The 26883-nt window shown below is 29.2% G+C and overlaps 1 protein-coding gene across 3 annotated transcripts in view; it reads right to left on the bottom strand.

Moving 5' to 3' along the window:
• Positions 1 to 18336: 18336 nt before the first annotated feature.
• LOC145268784 (uncharacterized) overlaps positions 18337 to 26883 on the bottom strand; it is a 305082-nt gene continuing 296535 nt past the window's right edge. For all 3 annotated transcript variants that reach the window (XM_080124398.1, XM_080124400.1, XM_080124399.1), the window contains exons 5-6: positions 22272 to 22435; positions 18337 to 19132 (exon numbers count right to left, since the gene is read on the bottom strand). In XM_080124398.1, coding sequence (XP_079980524.1) covers positions 18965 to 19132; positions 22272 to 22435 — 332 coding nt within the window. In that variant the 3' untranslated portion in view covers positions 18337 to 18964. The remainder of the gene's footprint in view (positions 19133 to 22271; positions 22436 to 26883) is intronic.

Here is a 26883-nt window from a genome sequence, read left to right as displayed (position 1 = left end):
TTCGTCTCCTGTAATTGGGTTTCAACCTCTTTAAGGTTAGAACGTAAACCCCTGATGTTGGAGAAGGAGACATGGTAGTAGGGGTCTACATTGCAGGATGGGGTTCTAGGTTTATTCGTGTTTTCTTTTTTGAGATATTTCATGTTGAGGATTTTGGGATTTATGGAACAGGTCAGCATACTTGGTTAGAGCAGAACAGAGAGGGAAAGTAAGAGAGGAAAGACGGGAAAATTTTTTTTTTTTTTGTAGCACATGATAAGGTAAAGCCGTAACAATTACCCACTAGTATGGCATTGAGAGGCTCCACCAGAGACTACTGCATGGTCCAGAATCCATTCACCAAATGGCAATACAGCAGCCCCTGTATTTTGCATCTGCTGATAGGACAGCCTCCTTAGTGGTTATTCCAAGGTTTGGGTCCCTGACTATCAGGTAGTTAACGTCAGCCCAGCTTTGAATGCTACAGCTTGGCTTTCAGTTTCGATTCTAGCTAATGGCACCTAAGTGCTTTTTTTTGTACTTTTGAAATCACAACTTTATTATAATATATACAAAATCTGGACAAATTAAAATATCATATTTAAGTGTATTTTACGACCGGGCAAAGCCAGGCGCCCCTACCCCCGCTAGTCTAATATATAAAAGGCACTATGTCTGTCTGTGTCCATATTTTCAAACTCTATCTCCTCCGAAACTAAATATCGCAAAGTGGCGCTAGGGGCATGAAATGATTGGATTTTTATGAATCGTTCTTTAATGGGTTCTTTAAGCCGGTCAAAATAGGTTTTAAAGGGTCAAAATTGAAAGAAAACTCGTTACACATTTTATATCTAAGGAAATGGCAGAATCACTAGAGGATGACCTTCAATCTGTAGTGGAATGGAGACAAAAGTGGATGGTCACATTCAATGCTGGCAAGACTAAGCTTGGTTCCTTCAATAACTACAAGAAACCTTTTCTACCACCAATAGCAATGGCTAAGAATACACTGCCTGAAAGTACTTCCTTTAAACTCCTCGGCCTAAAGTTTACAGGAAACATGAACTGGAATATATACATTGAGAGCATTGCCAAGACTGCTGCAAAGAAGGTGGGCTCTCTCTACTGAGCTAGAAAATTACTTACGCCTGAAAGTATCCTGTACCTCTATAAGGCCACCATTCGCCCATATATGGAGTATTGCTGTCACATTTGGGCTGGTGCATCTGCTGCTTGTCTCTCACTCCTGGACAGGGTTCAAAAGAGAGTCGCCAACCTGATAGGTCCTGAACTGTCATCTAAGCTTCAGCCTCTGTCCCATCGACGAAATGTTGCATCCCTCTGCCTATTCTACAAATACTTTAATGGTGAATGCTCTGACGAACTGCAAGCACTTGTACCTCCTCAACATGACTACCGCCCCCCAACAAACGCGACAAGCAACTAAGTCCCACCCCTTTACAGTAGAGATCCCTAGCTGTACGAAAGCCTTTTACTCCAATAGTTTCTTCCCCAGAACTGCAAGTCTTTGGAACTCCCTTCCGGGATACTGCTTTTCCAACTGTACTAATATGCAGAAGTTCAAGTGGAATGTGAACAAACATCTTTCTACTCATCTCCCTTCATAATGCCCCCGCTAATTGTCCCCGATAGTAGCCCCCTACTTCAAAGTTGCGCTTGCCTTGTTTGGGGTGAAGATTGAATAAAAAAAAATAAATAAATAAATAAAAAAGTTTATTTCAGCAAGTACATGTGCGCATCACGTTAGTACAGTGGTAACGTCACCAGGTTCGATTCCAGCTGATGGCACCCAAATACCTTTTATTTTTACCTCTGAAATCACGATTCTATAATAATATATACGAAATCTAAACAAATAAAATACTATATTTAAGCATATTTTACGATCGAGCAAAGCCGGGTGACCTACTAGTTCATGATAAAATATACAGCACCAAGCAAGACTTATTCCTTTGTCCGTGAAAATAAAAGACAACACATTTTTTTGTTCTTTTAAAAATTGGTTTATTCAATTATATTTTAAATAAAACATATCAACAACAATCTTTTCTCTTTTTTACAATTTTAAAATTTAAAAATTTTATATAAATTAAATTTTTTATTGAAAATAAAACAAAACAAACCAGTTTTTCATTTCTGGTGCATTTAATATTTAAAAAAACACACATTTTTTAAAATTTTCTTTTAAAACATAAATTGAAAAAAAAAAACCAAATTGATTTATTGGGTAAATTTTAATATTTTCTTAAAACAAAATAGACAACACGTTAGAAGAAGAAAAAAGTATATATATGTGCGCGCGTGTGTGTGTGTGTGTGTGTTGTACATTTATATATATATATATATATATATATATATATATATATATATATATATATATATATAATTGTATGTTGCGTGTATATATACATATATATATATATATATCATTGCATCTGTGTGTGTATATTATATATATATATATCACTGCATGCTGTGTGTATATACATATATATATATATATATATATCTCAATATACGTTGTGTCTATATATATATATATCAATGCATGTTGTATAGATATATATTAAAGTACGTTGTATATATATATATTAAAGTACGTTGTATATATATATATATATATATCATTGTATGCTGTGTGCATATATATATATATATATATATATATATAGTATTAACACAAAACTGACGTAGGTTTTGTGTATATGTATATATGCACATTGAGTATAAGTGTACTTTATTCTGTATCATCTCATATATATATATATATATAAGAATAAGTAGAGACACAATGTTAGGAACGCACCTTTGGTTTCACAGCCACACTGATAATAGATTCTCCGGAATCCAAGCAGATATATACAGCTAATATTCAGTGAAAGGCTCGAAATTTAAAAGGTTATATATATGTGTGTGTGTGTGTGTGTGTGTGTGTGTGTGTGTGTGTGTGTGTATTAACAGGTAAACAGAAATGCATGTTGAGGCAGATTTGCTGGGTATGTCCTTATTTGTCAATTGCTCATTCAACGAACAGTTGTTTTCATAAAGTCCTTTTTCCTATACACCTAGATCACTATATTTATGTATGTTTATATTTATGCGTGTTGTGTATATACCAATTTTTACACGTCTATGTATTTGTGTTGTAATATGTGGGTGTGAAGTAGGTTGTGTTTATGTATCTGTGTGTGTTGTATCTATATGTATGTGTGTGTATGTTGTGGTTGGGTTCATATACATATGTCTGTGTTCTTTTTATATATGTGTGTTTTGTGTATATATATATATATATATATATATATATATATATATATATATATATATATATGTATGTATGCGTGTGCGAAACACAAAGAAAATTTCACTAATAAAATGCTGATGGAGATAAAAGAGTTAGTAAATCGTTGCAAAAATGAGGTTTTAATTGAATTTGGAACGAATTTCAAAATGGAATAATTTACATACATTATATATATATATATATATATATATATATATATATATATATATATATATATATATATATATATATATATAATTTTTTTGTGTGTGCTTTAAAAAAAAAGGTTTTTCCCGGTACTAATATCAACAAATTTGTGGCATTTTTGTGTCTTTAATTTATGATTGAACTTGTCGTCAGTCTTGCATGATTCTCTGACAATATTTCAACACAATCAGTCGATCCAATTTTGAAATTTGATTATTCTCTGTGGAGTCCTTTCAAAACGTGAAACCAATTAGAGTGCTCAATATCAAATACAACAACAACAACAACAATAATAATAACTAATCCTCAACAGACAGTAATAAATTTTCTTTAGAAACTGCTGAGTAGGTGCAAATAATATTTTTCATTATTCTATTTAATATGCAAGGCTAAGTTTTTGGTATCTTCCTGTTATTATTATTATTTTAATTCACATTTTGTGTTTGGCTGTAGTATTGCCGATTTTATACTGATAGGCGGATCATAACAAATGAACAGACTCTTATTAGCATCGTCTTTTCTCAGTCTTCCAGCACTTTCCGCAAGATCCAGGCGTTTTCCAACAAGGAGGTCTTTTGAAGTACTCCAACATTGCAATGGATCCCAATTTTCTCAATCCATCCATCCATCATCATCATCACCACCATCTACTACTACTACTACTACTACTACTTACTAAGCGTTCTCACACAAGGCATCAACAATTGCTTACTGACAGTTCCTTACTTTAGTGTTCCCCAGAATCTGAAGCACAACAGGTCATCAGATTTCCAGCATTCTCTATCTTTTTTGCTAATCATTGCAAATGACTTTGCATTATCACAACAGCAGCGTACCATTGATATATCGCTGCTAACGGCCATTGGCATTCGCTAGATTTAGGGGAACAAAAAAGCCTCTCCAACGTCCAAATGTTCTCCACACTTGTCCAGTTATTCCATCCTCCTTGACCCTTCACGACTATTTGGTGTGACGCTACCTGAGACTAACACCATTATTATTATTGTTATTATCATAATTTACATATATGTTGTGTGTGTTTAGGCAGCATTCTTTTATTTAAGTAAACATAACAGTATTTCCCAAGTAGATTATATCTTTGTTATAATTCCTGGTTTTGCTTATTAGAAAGAAATCCAACAGAGTGCTCGAACATGTACTAAGAGCAAAAGATTTATATTTGTCAATAATATTGCAGAAGATCAGACTAGCATGGTACCATAGGTTTCAAACCGGAAGTGCGGCCAGACTAAACAGCTTTCATTGAAGTTCGGTTTATATTGATAAATCGCTACCCGGTTTTCTTCAGCCATATTTGATCTAAAAAAAAAAAAAAAATGGTAGATAATTTTGGGAGCGATTTATAAATAACTTAAAAGTCTGGCTGAATTTCTGGCTTGAAAGCTACGGTACCAAGTTGATTCGATATGATCTACTGATATATATATATATATATATATATATATATATATATATATAAGCAACTGATTGTTTCTTTATCAGAGAAGAAAATGACTGAAATGACAAATTAAAAAATATATATACATAAAAAATAAATGGAAAATATAGAATTTCGGAAAAGAAAAATGACAGACATACATCACAACATTTCACGAGAATAGGTTGGGGACTTTTAAAGTTATTTGGGCCATTTGGCTTTTTTTTATTATTTAATCACCTATTAAATAAAAAAAGGTCGAAATAACGCCATAGTCACCTTGAAATTAGGTCAAGGTTTTATTTGTTCATAAAAAAATACAATAATTTTACACACCGCTTATCGTAGCCAATCGGTGGACACGGAAACAAAAACATTGTTTACATCATGTATGCAAAACGAAACAGCTAACACTAGAAGTTTTAACCCGATCGATATTTAATTCTTGATCAGTACTTGAAATCGTTAAAACGAAACTAATTGATAAGAAAAATAAGATAAACATCCCCTTACCCCTTGCCCTATCACGTTTTTATCACTAAGAAAAAACAAGACTAAACTAATCGATAAGAAAAAGGAGAATAAACTATTCGATAAGAAGACAAAACTAATCGATAAGTAAAAGACAAAACACTTTCTCTCTTTATTCTGTTTATAGTAGTAGTCGTCGTCGTAGTAGTAGTAGTAGTAATGGAATATATAACTACAAGAAATTCTTTTTTATTATTATCAGTTATCATTAAGCTTCTTCTTTGCTAATAAAATTTAAATTTGCATATGTTTTTTTTGTATTATTATAAACTATTATTAAGATTAAGCTTCTCCCTTGTTCATAAGAATTAAATTTCTACATGTGATTATTCTTTTATTTTTTTTTTTTGTTATTATCAGCTACTAAGATAAAGCCTTCCCTTCTTTTGCTCATGAAGTTCAATTTGCATACATGATTTTTTTTTTTTTTTTTTGCTTTTTTGTTTATTATCATTTACTATAAAGATTAAGCCACTCCTTCTTTGCTTGTAAATATTAAATTTGCATAATGTGATTACTGAAGCGAGCCGGACACACATACGTTCACTTTTATTATATGAAAAAATTTTTACATCAGAATGTAACCTCTTATAAAATCTATTGGTTTTTGCCAAAGCAAAAATTGTGCAAAAAGTTGTGTAAAAATGAATAGAGAGTAAGGCCCCCATTAGTTTGTTTTTCAAAAGAATATATTTTTGTGTTTTTACCTATTGCATAAATTTCTTGGAAAATAAATTTCTAGAAGGGGCATAGATAGATAGATAGATAGATAGATAATGAATACTCATTATCTGGAACTTAGACCAAAATTTAATGTCCTGTCTAAAAGTGGGGTGAAGTATGCTTCTACTCAGTTATAGGTGACCATCTCCCAAACATTACCTCAGCCCTAAGGAGGGAGAGACTGGTTCATTACTGGTTACCTGGGGTGTCTTCCTACTGAAAAAGTCTACCGAGTCCAACTTAAGTAACATATCTGTAGTGCGTGCATCATATATGAGGAGATTTCTGAGGGTTGAGTTTCTTTCTGATCAGGATCTGATTGCATTCATCAAGCATGAGCTTAAGATAAAAATTAGATGTAAGATTACATAAATTTCTTTAAAATGATTTTTCAGAAGGGAATAGCCACGCATAAATACTGACATTCGTGCAAAAAATTTACTGTTCAGCATAAAAAGTATGCTTCTCCTCGTCTCAACGGGTCATCTCCAAGGTATTACCTAATCCTTTAGCAGGTATGAATTAGTTTATTCCCAGTCACCTGGAGTGTCCCTACTGAGGAATACTAACTGGTACAATCCATGCTCTTTTTATAACCTTACAATCTGCTGTATTGAAGAGACCTGAATTCCCCACATTAAAAAAACAGGCTTTACGTCATGTATAGTTTTTTCTGGGGGAAAAGGTCAATGTTACCTGGCATTGAGTCAGGATTAAAGTTGTAATCTTGGTTGAAGTTAGAATGATTATGGGGACCGCACATCTTTAAGAATTTCAGAGTGTTGGGTCATTTATTTTTTTTATTAGATTTCATTCTTTAAGCATAAGCTTAAAATTAAAATTAGATGTGATAAAGATTATATGCCAGGGCATTGAATAAAGACTGGAGTTGTGAGTCAAGAGTTCCATATGATCATCTATCATTATGAAAGAACTATTAAACACTATCCTCGAGTATTTAAAATCTCTTTGTATAGAGGTTTAGCAGGACAACTTGGTATGAGGATATTTTTCCCTAATAAATATTCAAAATCATATAGTATTCATGGCCCAAATAAGATCCCGGTATGGTCATATTACCTCAAGTAACAGAACAAAGCTGGATACTCCACCAGATTCGATGAATTCTTATCTTGGAATCCAGTAAGACCAAGATATTACAATAAAAATATATAGTATATTTAGATGGTCAATTAGGAGAGGAAAATTATGTTACTAACTCGGTTTTTGAAAGATATAGGAGAACTTTAATGGAATTTGTGAATATCTATGTGTCTTATATAGAGTTGAAGCGTTAGCCCAAGGAAGGGGGCTCACTTGATTTCTGAAGTAAAATGAAACAACAATTAGAACACAACTCTTTTAACAAGTCCTGTCTTCAGATATTTATTTTATTTTGATTTTGGTCTCCCTAATTGTCATTTTTTATCTTGAAGGAATCCACTCCTAAACCCTGCACTTATTTAATTTCCTCTCCTAAAGTCCTACTCATATTTAGAGATGGGATGATTTATTTTCAGTTCGAAACAAACCGGAAAACAGTGGGAGGTGGGGTTTTTTTTTCAGAAATGATTGGTAAAGTCGTACCAACCTGTTTTTGGCTGTCCCGTACTGCATTTTATTCTGATGAATATATATATATATATATATATATATATATATATATATAGGGAGGTTTCAAATAAAATTTTCTATTTGAAAATAAATATCAACAGCACAAAGTTCTTTTAAAGAGCTCAATAATGTAATACTAGAGCTATAAATACTTTTAATTTTTTTTATTTTCACTAGGAAGAGAAACTAGTTATGCTTGGCTATTATGTTTTTTGGGAATAGGATCTCATTGTGTTTGTCCAAAACACATAATGGCCAAATATAACGAGTTTCTCTTCCCAGTGAAAATAAAAAAAAATAAAAATTAAAAGTATTTATAGCTCTAGTATTACATTATTGAGCTCTTTAAAATAACTTTCTGCTGTTAATATTTATTTTCAAATAGAAAATTTTATTTGAAACCTTCCTATATATATATATATATATATATATATATATATATATATTATCATACTGTAATTTAATGCCATTTTCAGAACAAAATAAATTTTGCATATGTTTCTGGGGAATCTGTCTGATGGTATTTAAATCCATCAAAGTTACAAATTAAAATCAGCCATGTTCTGTTGTGTATTCTATAAAAATGTCAGCAAGCGACTACTCCCTACAAAAAAAAAAAGATCAGAATTACTGTCTAGGGGCCATAACTCTGTTATTAGGTGCTATTAGAACAGTACAGTGATTTTAAATACTCCAAAGTTAATTTTAAATTTCCAAGAGATCCAAACTACTAGGAAAATTTTTTTGATTCTGAATGGATATACAAAAGACATGTGACAATGGAAAATTTCAAAGTATTGAAAACAGATTTTTCAATAATATATATATATATATATATATATATATATATATATATATATATATATATTGAACAAATGTATTTATGTAATGAATTTACAACAACACTAGATAGATTTTTTATAAATATTTATCATATAAACGTTTACTTTGGCTTGCACAATGAAAGAGCTCAAAAAATAATTATGAAAAAATAAATTCAGTTAATAGGTAGATCAAAAAAAAATGAAAATTAAAAACACTGGTTATTTTTTCTTATGGACCAATTGTTTGAATCAAACTTTTGTAAGGATAATCAATTTTGAGTCTTGATGATGCATTAGTGCTGAAACATGTTTACAATTGTGTAAGCCAAATTAAATCTCTCTCTCTTTGTTTCGTCAATTAAATCCCTCTGGTTTTATCCGATTTTATTAGACGTTTCCTTAGAGCTCTTATATATATATATCTTACTTGAAGCATTGCTACTAAATAAGTATGTAGGTATTTTGTGTGTAATGCTGTTTTCAATGCAAAGAAAATTACTTTAAAAAATATAAATATATGAAAATTGATATAAAATACATAAATTAATAAAATAAGAAATTGTAAGAATAAATACTGATCTGTTAAAGCAATTAGATAAATAGAATATAAATAACATTATCTGCACGTCGAAATTTTGCTATAACATACACATTCAAATATAAGAGCAATGCTTGAATGTTTTCCAGCAGTAAACATAATAAATCTCTCTTTTGAAAAGGAGGATATTACTCTCGAAATATCAATACATATTTTCCATCATTTTGAGCTCTATTATATATATATATATATATATAATTTTAAAATGAATAGATAAGTTTTATTGCCTTCACATATTTATTTTTGTTTATCTCCTCTTTCGACCGTGCTGGCTTTTACCGCATTGCAAACAGCCTTACATATATAAAATACCTGTGTGCAAATTTTGCTATAACATACACATTCAAATATAAGAGCAATGCTTGAATGTTTTCCAGCAGTAAACATAATAAATCTCTCTTTTGAAAAGGAGGATATTACTCTCGAAATATCAATACATATTTTCCATCATTTTGAGCTCTATTATATATATATATATATATATATATATATATATATATATATATATATAATTTTAAAATGAATAGATAAGTTTTATTGCCTTCACATATTTATTTTTGTTTATCTCCTCTTTCGACCGTGCTGGCTTTTACCGCATTGCAAACAGCCTTACATATATAAAATACCTGTGTGCAAATTTTGCTATAACATACACATTCAAATATAAGAGCAATGCTTGAATGTTTTCCAGCAGTAAACATAATAAATCTCTCTTTTGAAAAGGAGGATATTACTCTCGAAATATCAATACATATTTTCCATCATTTTGAGCTCTATTATATATATATATATATATATATATATATATATATATATATATATATATATAATTTTAAAATGAATAGATAAGTTTTATTGCCTTCACATATTTATTTTTGTTTATCTCCTCTTTCGACCGTGCTGGCTTTTACCGCATTGCAAACAGCCTTACATATATAAAATACCTGTGTGCATGTGCAATAATTTTATAAAAGCTTACAAGGAGAGTTCCGTTGATTTACGTTGAGGTTTGACACATTCACCAAATAACGAATAAAATTTCAATTCAACAAAAAGATTTTTTTTTTATAATTATTATTTTTATTGTTATTAAAAAATTTTTCATTTTTATAAATTAAAATAATTAATTTCCCATTTCAAGGTCATTTGAAAAAAAAAATTGTTAAATTCATTTTTTAAAGCTTTAATTTTGTAATTTTGTTTTAAATAATTATTTTTAATCACAACCAACAAAATAAATTTATTTAGAATTTAAAAAAAATAAAAAATAAAATAAAATTTAGTGCATTTTATGAATATTCCATATTTGCAGGGTCAGTAAATAAGAATAAAATTTGACCAATTTCTGAAGAAAAAAAAATTACACTGATAAAATTCTAATTCTCTACCTATATAATAAAGAGCAAAGTGCATTTATTTGTATGCAAATAAATATAGTATGTATATTATACAACCATTATGGGCTACATATGTGCATACATATCTGGAATTGCTTTAGATAACCAGCATGCTCAAGTCAAATATTTTTACAATGAAACGAGATTCCATAAACCGTCCTTCTTTTATACAAAGTTTTTCATCATTTAAAAGGGAATTGAAAATTAAAATAAAAAAAAATGAATAACAAAAGGAGTTTAATGGTAAGAGGAGTTAGATAGGGGGCTTAATTGTAAAAAAAAAATATTTGACGCTGCTTCTCTAAAGGAATTGCTTCAAAAACATGTATGCACATATGTAGCCAATAATCTTCATATAAAAAAAGCATACTATTATTTCGTCTTGACCTAGAAGATGTAGTCCAAATATATATAAGTGACCTTGTCTGTGTGTCTGTCTGGGCAGAACGGTCTCTACACTACTTTCTCAATTTTTAGTTCACAGATTTGAAACTTGATATATAGGGGATTCGAGCCTGTTGCTAATGGATAAAAATTGAAACTTAGCAGACTTAAGTCAACTTAAAGTGCCCCTCTACGCATGCACAAATATACATTTATACATTTAAAACCAAAAACGCGGAGCGGCCTGTTAAAATATATAAGGATTAAATTATAAGATGGTCAACATCAGGAACTTTGGAATATAGTCCTTTGTCAGTTATTCACTATATTGCTCTGTAATTACATTGAGCTTCTTAAATAAGGATTGATACATATTATAAGGAAATAAAATATATTTTCACAGATATATCTATATATCTATAAAAGTGAACGTGTCTGTCTGTCTGTGTGTCTGTCTGTCTGTGTACATTTCCCTACGCAATAACTCTGTCAATTTTTAGTCTATAGACTCGAAATTTGAAATACCGGGTACTGAGATTTGGAAAAATCGATGTGACGGGTGTCAGCCAGAAATTTGGCTGTTAAGGGGTCACATTTCAACGATTTGACCTTTAAGAACTCTACCAAACTCCTCCGACAATTTTGGGTCTAGACACTTGAAATTTTAGATATAGGTTCCTTGAACATGGATCTAACTTAATAAAGTGATTTGAGCCCGAAACAATAAATTTTAAGGGGCCATAATAGGGGTCAAAGTTTTAAAAAATTAACTATTTTTTTTTGTTTTTTTGCTTTTTTTGCACAGCATACACCTCCAAACACCCGAGCAAGGGGTCAAAGTTCAACGATTTGACCTTTGAGAATTCTACCAAACTCCTCCGCCAATTGTGGGTCTAAACACTTGAAATTTTAGATATAGGTTCCTTGGACATGGATATAACTTAATAACTTAATTTGAGTCCAAAACAATAAATGTTAAGGGGACATAATAGGGGTCAAAGTTTAAAAAAATTGACCGCTTTTTCTTTTTTTTTTTCTCAACATACACCTCCAAACACCCGGGCAACGCCGGGCTGAAATGCTAGTATATATATATATATATATATATATATATATATATATATATATATATATATATATATATATATATGTATATATATATATATATATGTATATATATATATATATATGTATATATATATATATATATGTATATATATATATATATATGTATATATATATATATATATGTATATATATATATATATATATATATATATATATATATATATATATGTATATATATATATATATATATATATATATGTATATATATATATATATGTATATATATATATATATATATATATATATATATGTATATATATATATATATGTATATATGTATATATATATATATGTATATATATATATATATATGTATATATATATATATATATGTATATATATATATATATATGTATATATATATATATATATGTATATATATATATATATATATATATATATATATGTATATATATATATATATATATATATATATATATATATGTATATATATATATGTATATATATATATATATATATATATATATATATATGTATATATATATATATATATATATATATATATATATATATATATATATATATATATATATATATATATATAATTTATGATACAATATAGAATGTCAGTTGATATATTTCACTGGATTAGATTTTATGCAATCCACGGCTGCCTAACAATTCAAGAAATCAACATAATAATCCCAAAACCAAACAGTCTTTTTATGTTGCAGCATGATGCTAAAAAGTCTTTTGATCGTCTAATACCCGACTCACATTTGAGGGCCTTACACCCGACCTTCCTTGTACTCGAATGGACACAAGTGTAATTCAACATGTGTTTAACACCCAGAGAGCTGGTTGCAATTCCCAGGAGATCAGCCACCATTCCAGAGACATCAAATACTTTCCTTGCTAGAATAAATAGTTCAGAATGTTAATTATATTTCAACATAATTTTGAATTAATAATTAAAAATTATTTTTTATAAATATTTACTGATTATTTTATATACAAGAATTTTTTGCCCTTAACTCATCAGGAGAAAATGGATTCACTAATTGATATAATCATTAAGTGATTGATTATATGTATCGGAGCAGATACTTTCAAGAATTGTAAATGGCAACTGAATTAAAGGAATAAATTATAAGATGGTCAACATCATGAACTTTGGAATATAGCCATTTGTAATTTATTCAATATATATATATATATATATATATATATATATATATATGACTACTTCATTTAATCACATAAATCAATACACGAAAGTACAATTTTATGCGTATCTAAGTATTTACTTCAACAGTGCTCAATACATAGGTAGAGCTAGGTAGTAAGTTAGAAAAATATATATGGCAATTAAGCTACACAGAATATTCCGCGTTTCATCCACACTAGGATTCGTTAGGCTTATACCTGACGAATCCTAACTTACTTATATATATATATATATATATATATATATATATATATATATATATATATATATATATATATATATATATGCTAATTTATTGAAAGAGATTCTGCACTTGTTTGATTTTTACACCGTTAAATTTTGAATTTTGTATTCCAATATCAACAGTGTTAACTATGAAGAGTGGATTTTCTATTATGTAACACATACGCGCTCGACCGGCGCCCTATACTGTATCGGACTCCTACACCTTACACTTCATCAACATCTGAAGACGCGCCAAGCATTACCATCACCATTGCATGTAAAATTTAAAAAAAAAAAAAGCCACTGGATTTTCCTGATGAAGATTTTGTTAAGAATCGAAATATCTAATTTCATTTTAATAAAATAAATGTGTTAATTTATTTAGAGATTCTGCGCTTGTTTGGTGTTTAAATCGTTAAATTTTTTAAATGTCTTATTCCAATATCATTAGTGCTTGCTATAAACAGTGAATGTGATTTTTTTTTCTTCAGTTTGGTCAATTTCTTTTTAATTAAATAACTAGTTAGGAAGGTGCTTAGTGTTTACAGAAGATGGGGACGGTTATTAAAATAAATACATAAATTAAAAAATCAAAAACAAAAAAAGGCATTTATTACATATACATGCGTATTACATTAATTTCGGGTATAAGGTCGAACCATGATTTTTAGAGATGAATATTTAAATTTCTTCTCTTAGTCATGCAATCAGGCAATTTCTTATTCATAGGTCGACTATCCCGCTCCCCACTGCTTCATATTTGCCCTTCAAGATATGATCAAACAATAATGTATATGGGATTCAAATACCTACCCCCACCCTTGACGAGGGGGAAAAAAAAACAGAGTAAGGGTTGGCAGTGACTATAAACAGTATTCAATAATGACATATTCACAAGTACATATAAATATAAGTATAAATCACTATTTAAATTCTTGAAGATCAGAAGTGTGTACAAAAGATCAAAAGCTTAAATATAACACAGGGATCAAGTCGTTTTGCTTAAAAGTTCGTTTCTTTTTAATGTAACAGCTACCCACTTATGAGACCGATTGAACATATTAGATGTGTGGGGTCTAGTAAACAACGAAAATAATACTACGGAAACAATTGTTTGAGAAAACTCGCACTCTATTCCCTTACATATATATGTATATATATATACACACACACACATTTTATATATATATATATATATATATATATATATATATATATATATATATATATGTATATGAATATATGTATATAAATATATGCTTATATATATGTATATATATATAAGCATATATATACGTATAGATATATATAAGCATATATATATGTATATATATAAGCATATATATATGTATATATAAGCATATATATATATGTATATATATAAGCATATATATGTGTATATATATAAGCATATATATATATGTATATATATATAAGCATATATATATATGTATATATATATAAGCATATATATATGTATATATATAAGCATATATATATACATATATATATAAGCATATATATATGTATATATATAAGTATATATATATATGTATATATATAAGCATATATATATGTATATATATAAGCATATATATATGTATATATATAAGCATATATATATATGTATATATAAGCATATATATATATGTATATATAAGCATATATATATATATGTATATATATAAGCATATATATATATATAAGCATATATATATATATGTATATATATAAGCATATATATATATGTATATATATAAGCATATATATATGTATATATATAAGCATATATATATGTATATATAAGCATATATATATGTATATATAAGCACATATATATATGTATATATAAGCATATATATATGTATATATAAGCATATATATATGTATATATAAGCATATATATATATATGTATGTATAAGCATATATATATGTATATATATAAGCATATATATATGTATATATATAAGCATATATATATATGTATATATATAAGCATATATATATATGTATATATATAAGCATATATATATGTATATATGTATATATAAGCATATATATATATGTATATATAAGCATATATATATATGTATATATAAGCATATATATATGTGTATATAAGCATATATATATGTGTATATAAGGATATGTATATATGTATATATAAGCATATATATATGTATATATAAGCATATATATATATGTATATATAAGCATATATATATATATATGTATATATAAGCATATATATATATATGTATATATAAGCATATATATATATATGTATATATAAGCATATATATATATGTATATATAAGCATATATATATATATGTATATATAAGCATATATATATGTATATATAAGCATATATATATGTATATATATAAGCATATATATATATATGCATATATATATGTAAGCATATATATATGTATATATATAAGCATATATATATACATATATATATGTAAGCATATATATATGTATATATATAAGCATATATATATGTATATATATAAGCATGTATATGTATATATAAGCATATTTATGTATATATATATACATATATATATAAGCATATGTGTGTGTGTGTGTAAGTATTAATTCGTTATAAGAGTATTATATTTATTCAAATATGTTACAGAAGATCAGAATACCATCCATACCGTCAGTTTCAAATCTAATACAAAGGCCCTCAATATCGGAATCTCAACCTATATATATGTTTTCCTATGTTTTATTAACATGTTTTCTGATCTTCTGTAACATATTTAATATATATATATATATATATATATATATATATATATATATATATATATATATATATATATATAAGGAATCTCTTTTATTAGTAAAGTTTTGCAGAGTTCGTATAACATTTCGTTAAAATATAAACATTCTTTCAAATATTAAAAAAAACACACACACACGCACAGTAAAGACAAAAAAAAAATCACCAAAACGTCACACAAAATCAGTTTGTTTTTCCCCCTCTATTTAACCCGCAATAATTTTATATTATCCTGGATTTTGCATATTTTAGAAGGTATAAATTTATAGAAAAGCGTCATACGAAATTTTAATAAAAGAGTCTACTTAGATAAAAAGATTTTCCTGTGTTTATTTATAACATACTTTCCCACCTATCCATATATATATATATATATATATATATCAATTAATAAATAAAGTTTAAGTATATCGTAAACATGAACTAGAAGCGAATATTTTTCAAAAGTGCTCAATACATCCATAGAGCTTATAAACAAAATTATATAAGCATTGTAAGGAGTTTACACAAATTGTGCAACATTTTGGCATTTTCATATCGTCGTCAGAACTATAAAATATTTTGGGGGAGTCCTTACGACGATATTTAAATGTTGAAATGCTGATCGATCCGAATAGACCTCTTGTAATGTTTATATATATATATATATATATATATATATATATATATATATATATATATATATATATATATATATATATATATATATATATATGTTCGTTTTTATATACTTTGTATACGTTTTAATATTTTTATTATATATTTATATGCATATATACCTACATATATATATACAGATATATAAATACACATATATACATATACACACATATCTCTCTCTCTCTCTCTATATATATATATATATATATATATATATAGAGAGAGAGAGAGAGAAAGAGATAGATAGATAGATAGATAGATAGATAGATAGATATAGTCAATGTATGGAATTAGTTGATAAGCAAGTTCGTAAAGTAATAAAGAATTACAATGGAAAACGTTAAACATGTTTCCATGTCAATAATTTTAATTAGTTTGTTTCTTTGCTTATCAACTATTCCATGCCCTTACCAGTTGAAATACTCAAACAGTAAATTCGCAGAATCGGATTATGTGGATGTTGCTCTTTGCTGATGGGTCAGATTTTGCAGAAAATAAAAAGTTATATAAAATAATTAGTTGGCTTGTTTTCATGTTTGCTTTTGTTTTTAAAGAAAACTCATGCAAGTACTCAATTACGTGAGAGTCCAACATATTTATATAAATAGGAACAGGCAGGATATTAGCAACTTTTGGTTTCGTAGCTGCATTGCTAATATTCTCAAGAATTTAAGCAGAACTTATCTGTTTAGTTTTCTAATCTATTAGTTGTGTGGTTATGAAATCAGAGCTCTGTTTCGTTTGTTCTATATATATGTATGTATACAAGTAAATATATATATAAAGTAAATATTAATTATTTTTATACCTACAGACAATAGTGTTTCATGCTTAGGCAATCATCAGTGCAAGAAGGGATAATTACTGCTGGTCAGGAGATTCGAACCCAGTTACAAAGTCACTCTTGACTTTCTAGGCTAGCACATTTCTTTTGAGCCATGTGCAATTAACACAGGAATTGATGGAAAATAACGTGCCTATAAATGCCATATCAGCGAGCATGTATAGGAGTTAGAGAGTATTCGATGACCAGAAATCTGATTGTTGATTTGAACTAAAATAAATCGTTTTCGTCTTAATTTCTAAAACAGGGCTCAACTTTAATTTCTTGAAAGGTCTTTACAACTATAAGAATCCATATATATATATATATATATATATATATATATATATATATATATATATGAAATTAGTTTTGAAAATGTTACTCACAAAAATATTTATAAATAAAGTTTTTTCTTTTATTTTTCTTTGGGCCTTTTTTGGGTGTTATGCTTTTTTTTATTTATTTTAATTATTTTTTTTAATTTAGCAATCTAAGCTTAATTAGTAACGTTTCTCTTTTTGTATATGTGTGTGCTGACAGTTCTAGATACTTGCATGACTAATAATAATTATATTGTAATTCTTATATTCTAATAACACTTATGTGATAAAGAAGATACTTATTTAAGTATCTACATTTGGCTATGAATTTATGCTGTTTGACAATCGCTTAGAGTGGTCATGATCAATTAAAAAACAAATAATTTATTCAATTATTATAGTGCTCTGTCTGAGAAGACATTGAGAACTCATACTTTTTGCTTATGTTTTGAGGCATCATACCCACTTTTCTTTTTTGTTTGTTTCCACCAACCAATACTCAGACTCGGGCAGCAACGAATCTACTCTGACTTGATTGCCCCAGTGTAAAGCATACACATATATCACGTTTCATATATGCATACATATGTATAAAAATCACGTTTCATATATGCGTATATATGTATAAAAATCCTGCTACTGCAGACATCAGTAAAAGAGTAATATCCACATAATTCCATTGTATATACTTTTTCCGACTCGCATTCATCTTTTTCCGAAACACAAACGTTACGATAACGATTTGGACATCACATTATGATTGAGGTAACATTTAAAAGGTCGAAAACAAAAAAAGGTGATGAACGATGGAGCTACACAATCTTCATGGTTTGCAGGCATTTGCATACATTTCCGATTTTAAGAAACGTTGATACGTATCTCGTTGCATGAAATCGAATATTTCCTTCTGCGAATCGTCGAATGTAGTTCTCGAAACCCCAGTTTCTACTTTTTGTCGTACTTTCTCACGATTTGGGGCTCGCAAATTGACCTGTGAAAAAAAAGAAGAAAAGAAAAATGAGACGATTAAGCCATAAAGTTTGTAATTATTGACATAAGGATAAACAACGTAAACAAGTTCTTGATGAGCCGTTCCCCTTAAGTAATCCAATTTACCACTACTAACTCTTACTAAAATATTGTCCTATTGACTACTGTACACTCTTTAACGCTTATCCTCGAGTGGCCTCTTGGCTTTGGCAAGTGGTGACTCCTATGTAAAAAAAATGAATAACAATTTGGATCATTCAGGCTACTAATTTTGTAAATTCAAATATTCTAGGTCCAAATTTTATAAATTAAAATATTCTAAGCCCAAATTGTTAGGGTCCAAATTTTCTAAGTCTAAATATAGAATAACAATTGCATAAATCCAAATATTCTAGGTTCAAATTTCTAAGCCCACATCTTTAAGGTTCAAATTTTCTACGTCTAAATATAGAATAACAATTATACAGTAGAACCCCAGGATACAGTTACCCTAGGATACGTTTTTTTTCCAGGTTATGATGTGGAATACGATGTTTTTCCGGTCCCCGGTTATCGTATTTGCCCCACCTTACGGTGTCATTTATAACGTTATTTGATTATATGCATATGTACTGTATATTGTACTGTATTTTGTTACTAATTTTTAATGCCGTATCCCGGGGTTCTACTGTATGCTGTTTTGGAAGTTTTTAGATGAGGATTGATAATTTGTATTATTTAAATTATTTGAACTATTGTTTTCATCTTGTATGGTATTTTCACAACGTTTCGGCCGATGTAACTTCCAACTTGCTTCAGGTGTATTCTCCTATAACTTGTTGAACGCTGTTTTGATAGCCAGTTTATATTAATCGGTTTTATAGAACCAGTTTCAATCTCTTGCACATGCATATATACTCAAAGTCCATTTTCTATACAAATATTGAAAGTACGGCATAATCACGTTGACACACCAGTTCCCGCTGGATCACCAAAGTTAAGCAACGCTGAACCTGGTCAGTACTAAATGGGTGACCATTTTAAACTTTCAGATGTATGTGTTCTCCGCTTATCTCGGCATTGTTTCCTGGTCTTCTCCTTGCCACTGGACCCTAACAGTGCCGATTCAGGAGAGGTGTGGTTGGGGATTGTTGCAACCCTTGACTCACAATTACACATGCAGCTGTCCCTAGAGGGGGTATCATTTGTCTTTCGAGACTGAACGGAGGCATCGATTGACAGGATAAATTTTACCCCCCATTGAGTTTAATTTGAAAATATTATTTTCTAAGTTTAATTTGAAAATTTAGAAAACCAAATAATTGTGTTTTTCTTTTGTCATCAATAAATTTTTTGGCATATTTTGAAATTTTTTAAACGATGATTAATAATTTGGATCATTCAAATTATTTGGACTACTGTTCTTATTTTGAGTGTTATTCTCAAAACATTTCAGAGAATGGAACTTTCAACCTTTTTCAGGTTCATACCGTCGAACTCGAGAATCTTCCTGCAAAAGCTTTAGGATCTGTATGGAATTTTGAACGTTAGCTTTTACTTAATCTACAGAGTTGGCTAGGTCTTGTTCTAAGAGCCATAGTTTAGTAAGGAGTCTTAAGTAATTCCAAGTAATTTACAAGAACTCGTATCGAAACAGATAAAGTGCTAAGTAATAATTAGTTCTAAATGACAGTAGGCATTGCTCACAGAAATTATTGAACATCTGATGTGTTTTTCTTCATTTTTATGTCTCGAAATTTTTTTAATCAGTTTCAATTTTTTAATCAGTTTTTTTTTATCAGTCTCAATGTTAGTGATTGTTAGAAGTTCAGCCTGGCTTTGCTCAGGCCCAATGTACTGGTCATAACTTATGTGCATATATATATATATATATATATATATATATATATATATATATATATATAATATAAAGCTGAACGTTTCTGTGTGTGCCTGGTCACGAATAGGTTCCTATATGGTTGACTATTATAGAAAACTGATCACATATAATGATAGAAGATGTATCGAGACACAGGAATAGGTATGTTTGATCTGGCATAATGATGATTCATTAAAATTGTGGGGTCTGCGTACGTGCCGGTCCACAAAGTATGGAAATAAAAAATAAAATAAAAAAACGTTTACAAGTGTTTTTGATATGGATGTACATAATAAAACTATGATAAGTATGTTTTTGCTTTGGTTTTGATACCCCCAAATTCGAAGTTATCTCTTTACAACCCTTCCTTTTCATAACCTATCATACTCTCATAAATCAGAGTCCATTTTCTGTAGGCTGTTTTTGAACCCAGACAACGACGGGTACTTTTGCTAGTATATATATATATATTAAAAAAGTTTGGCTCATGTCCAAGTAACCTACATCTGAAATTTCAAGTGTTTAGACCCAAAATTCGCGGAGGAGTTTGGTAAAGTCTGCAAAGATCAACTCTTTCAACTTTGACCTCCTTGCAGCCAAATTTTCACCTAAAAATTGATTAAAATGCTTGCTGCATGTCTGAATACCCTTTACGTAAAATTTCAAATGTTTAGACCCAAAATTGGCCGAATAGTTTGCTAGAGAGCACAAAGGTAAAATCTTTGGAACTTTGACCCCTTGGCAGCCAAATTTTTGGCTAAAACCGATTAAAATACTCGCCCTATGTCTTTGTGTAAAATTTCAAATATTTAGACCAAAAATTAATTGAGTAATTTAGTAGAAACCGCAGAGGTAAAATTTTTTGAACTTTGACCCCAATTTTGCATGTATTGTTTTGGGCTCAAATCAAATTAAACGGTTTGATCCATGTCCAAGTAACCTATATCTAAAATTTCAAGTGTTTAGACACAAAATTGGCAGAGGAGTTTGATAGAGTTTTCAAAGGTCAGATCGTTGAACTTTGACCCCTTGGCAGGCAAATTTCTGGCCGAAAACCGATTGGAAAGATTTCCCCGAATCTCAATACTCCTTCTGTCAAATCTCGAGTTTCTAAATTGAAAATTGACAGAGGGGAATGCACACACACACACACACACAGATTTTCGCTTTTATAGATGTATATTTATAGAAGAGAGAAAACCAATTCCGAGTCCTATTGTGTCTCTTTTAAATATTATTCTCAGCTTGAATAAAAATGGATGCAAATAAAGAAGAAATTTACCGCTCTTGCCGCAGACTTTGCGACAAACGTTTTGAAGATGATATTTGCTTTCTTCTCAAATTCCGACTCATCCGACGCCCGGTAATCTTCAACCGCCAACCAGAAGTCAATGTTTTCATCACTAAATTCTGACCGCATGTATTTCCGGAAAATCTGTAAGCCATCTGGAAAAAGTATATATATATATAAATATTTTTAACTTTTATATATTTTTTATGAATAAAATAAGAATATAAATATATAAAGTAAAAATCAGAGTAGGGGGTGATAAGTAGTGAAATGGATTAATCCTTATCTTATGACTACAACAATTTTAAAAAAATATATCCATTTGGAATTTGGAAGCAGAGTCTCACAGGTAAGGAATTCATGAATATGTTAGCCAAATTAATTATAAGTAGGTAACTAGATTCTATATCTGTAACATTTTTTGTTCTTGTAATTAAAGGAGGTGGTGTTTGATCAACACTGCTGGGGAACCATGATTTAATATACTGTTTTGTTTTTAAATCCTCAAAACAGTGTTTCATAGTAAACAACTGACGATCCTTTAACTTAACATTAGGACTTTTGCGAGTTCGAGAGAGCAAGTTGATGCAGTGATTGCAGGCGATTAAATGACTTACTGACTACATAGTTTTCCAACAAATGATAAAAATATAAAAATTCAATAAGTTTTTTTTTTTTTAAATATATTTTTAAAGGTTAAAATCTTCCAAGATTATATATATATATATAAGTTAACTTGTATAATGATAATCTAGAAAAAAGTATGCACGCACACACACACACATATGTGTGTGTGTGTGTGTGTGTGTGTGTGTGCGTGTGTCACGAATTTCAGTGCTGACATGTTTACGATCTAGAGTAAATCGAACTCAACCTTTCATCTAAAAATTCTAGAAGCTATTTTTATTAAGTCCTTGAGACCTTCTCTCTGCAAGCAAAACTAAAATCTCTTAGGACTTAATTTGAGTTCTATGTAATTTTTTCCTCGCTTATTTTTTGCATTTTATTTTATTTTTTCTCCTCTGCCATATTCATGACTATTTTTTTTTCATCGTAATTTTCCTTGATTTAGCTCTGGTGAGCAAGGAAGGAAACCTGGTTAGCTAAACTTTATCTTTATTTTTTTAATCATCATGTTAATGGGTCAATATTTAGCCATACTTAAATTTTGTACCCCCCCCCCAAATTTTCATATATATATATATATATATATATATACACACATAATGATAGTCTACATATACAAAGTGTTTTCGAAAATAGATGACATAATTTTGGGATATACAAACTTTCCTTAGTCAAAATTTTCTAAATTCAAATAAAGAATACTAGTTATATGAATCTAAATTTTCAAATTTGTATAATATACATTCTTCAGACAATTGTCCTCATCTTAAGTCTTATTCGCACAATGTTTCATGTAACCGCCAACCTTCTTTGGGTGTATCTGTTCGAACTCGGGAATCATTCTGTCAAACACCAGAATCTGCACAGAATTCCAAACAGAATCCTTTATTTAATTCAAGGGAGTTACGTGCTCTTGTTCCGTAAGCCATGGCTGGGTAAAAGTCCTAAGTAATTTGCAATTGTATTTTTTGTGTCACCTGCACTGAGGATTGAACCTTCAACCTCCAAAAGAATGTAACTTACAACCGAATTTTGATAAGTACTTTATGCGGACAATTCGAGCATGAATTTTATGAGCCTTAAATCTACTTTTGTTGTCGATATAAATATTTACCACTTATCATAAATTACTAGTTTATATATGTGTGTGTGTGTGTGTGATTTATTGTGATGAGTAGTAAGTATTTACACACATACACACACATTATATATGTATGGCAATTAAGCTACATAGAATATTTTGTGTTTTGTCCATGCGAGGATTCAGTAGGCTCATGCGAGGAGCTGTGGTAGTCTCGCGCTTTTATATACACACATTCTATTGAGTTTTTAGTTAGCCAATCAGCTTTTTAGTTTCCACCGCATCCTTCGTAATCATCCAATGAGCAAGCACTTACAAGACAAAGGCCCAGTTGACCTCCGGTTAATCCCTTCCTTTGTGTGTGCTATTTTAGTGGGGAGCGTAGATATTTTTTTTTACACGGTGGTCACCACTTATCAAGGCCCGGAAGCCACTCAGGGATAAGGGTTATTGCAATACAGTACGTTAGTGTGGAGATTTGATGAAGTGTTTACTTAAGGGGGTGCTTCATTAGGAATTTGTTAACATTGGACTTGAAGACATCCAAGTTGTAGTCAGGTGGGAAGCAGGCAGACGAAACAGAGTTCCACAGGCGTGCAGTTCTAAGAAAGAAGCTTTGTTCATGGAATCCACATTTTGATTTAGGCACAGATATAGAGTGGGGGAAATTTTTCACAGTGGATTCAGCTAGACGGGTGTTTTTCGTGAAAGATTGGCACGGGGGGGACCAGAGATTGGAGTTCAGATGAGCACCTGCCATGGAAATAATGATAAAACAAGGATAGGCTCACAACGTCTCTTCTGTGGGAGAGAGGTTGCAGGGTAGAGGAAAGGGCATCCCCCACTAAGACACAAAGTCTATTTTGTACTCTGTCAAGGCAGGATAGGCTGTTTTTAGCAGCTCTTGCCCAGAGATGGCAGCAGTATTCCATCCTTGGACATACTTGGCTTTTATATAGATAGAGAATTGCATCATTAGTGAGATATCTTCTGGAACGGTAGAAGGATCCCACCATCTTTCCAGCGACCTTGGCAACAGACTTAATGTACATGTTCCATTTCAGATCAGGAGTAAAGGACAAACCCAGAAGCTTGTCAAAACACGGGGATATCTAGTGTTCTGACCTATTTTAAACCTAGGTTAAATGTGTGTGTTTTTTTGGGGTTTTTTTCTTATGTTAGTTTATATATATATATATATATATATATATATATATATATATGATAATTAATGTATATGTATGTTTATTTTATTTATTTATTAATTTTCTATTGTTATTGTTAGTTTTAAAGTTATTTCGTATCGCTATCCTAGAGTAAAGTTTATCCTGTGAACACAGTTGTTCGCTATTTCTCTCCTACAGTTTAATAAATGTTGGGGTTCTTTAAAGTATAGGATAGCAAATTTTTCATGAAGGCATAATCTACATTGATCGTCTGAATCTCTATATGTGTTTACTTGTCTTACTATTTTCCATTCGACTACCGGCGAATGTCCGCTTTCTTTGAGTTCCCAGTATTTGTTTGCTAGATTTGTTTTCTGCTGGTGTTTTCTTTATTTTTGAATGTATATATATATATATGTATATATATATATATATATATATATATATATATACTTCAAGATATTGAAATGAATTAGATTACAGGTTAGTTAATCTAGTGCTTTCAAGTCTTACAAAATATTATTGGAAGGAAATATTCATATAAGACAACCCCAGCCAAGTAAAATTGCTCAATATACTAGATAGAGCAAATAAAATTAGAGTTTATATATTCAAATTTCATTTAAAAAGAATTACTTTTCAAACAAAAATTTATTGTTTGAACTAAAGAATACAATGTTTTAAATATTGTATTTTTGGGGTTCAAACAATAAATTTTTATTTAAAGTAATTCTTTTTAAATAAAATTTGAATATATAAACTCCAATTATATATATATATATATATATATATATATATATATATCTGTGGAAATATATTTTCTTATAATATACACCAATCCTTATTTAAGAAGCTCAATGTAATTACAGAGCAATATAGTGAATAAATAACAAAAGACTATATTCCAAAGATCGTCATGTTGACCATATTATAATTTATTCCTTTATTCAGTTGACATTACAATTTTTGACAGTATCTGTTGCGCTATGAAGCAGATACTGTCAAGAATTGTAAATGTTAACTAGATTAAAAGAATAAATTAATGACAAAAGACCATATTCCAAAGTTCATGATGTTGACCATCTTATAATTTCGCTTTCTTCCAATTCGAATGTCGTTTGCTTCCATTTAGATAGCGCTTTTTCATTGGCTAATCAAACTCCCAAAAATTCAATTAAAAAAATAATAAATAAATAAATAACTAATCAAAAAATAAAAAGTCACCCGCCCCCATAATATCACCTTAAAAATGATTAAAACATAACAGAAAAAAAAATTAAATAAATAAAATAAAAAGTCCATGATTGCCGGTCTCGCCCGATCCATGCTTGACGGGAATTCACGAGAATTTGGGTCAAATTATGCAAGAGTACCAATTATCTTAATCCAAGTTTTATAAATCAAAATTTTCTAAGTTCAAAGCTTCTTAGCCCAAATTTTCCAAGTTCAAATGTTTTAAACTCGAATTTTCAAAGTTTAAATGTTTTAATGTTTTTATTTTAAAAAAAAATTTTTAAACTAAAATTTTCCAAGTTCAAATGTTTTAAACTTAAATTTCACAAGTTTAAAAGTTTTAAGTCTAAATTTTTAAGTTCAAATAATTTAAGCCCAAATATTTTAAGTTCAAATGTATCAAGCCCAAATGTTTTAAGCCCAAATGTTTTAAGTTCAAATGTTCTTAGATTAAATTTTTAAAGTTCAAATGTTTTAAGATTAAATTTTTGCAGTT

The sequence above is a fragment of the Euprymna scolopes genome, chromosome 44 (assembly GCF_053919585.1).
Source record: "Euprymna scolopes isolate OS-2025 chromosome 44, ASM5391958v1, whole genome shotgun sequence".
In the NCBI taxonomy this organism is placed as follows: Eukaryota; Metazoa; Mollusca; class Cephalopoda; order Sepiida; family Sepiolidae; genus Euprymna; species Euprymna scolopes.
Note: the sequence above shows the minus strand (reverse complement) of the source record. Positions and strands in the feature narration are given on the sequence as shown.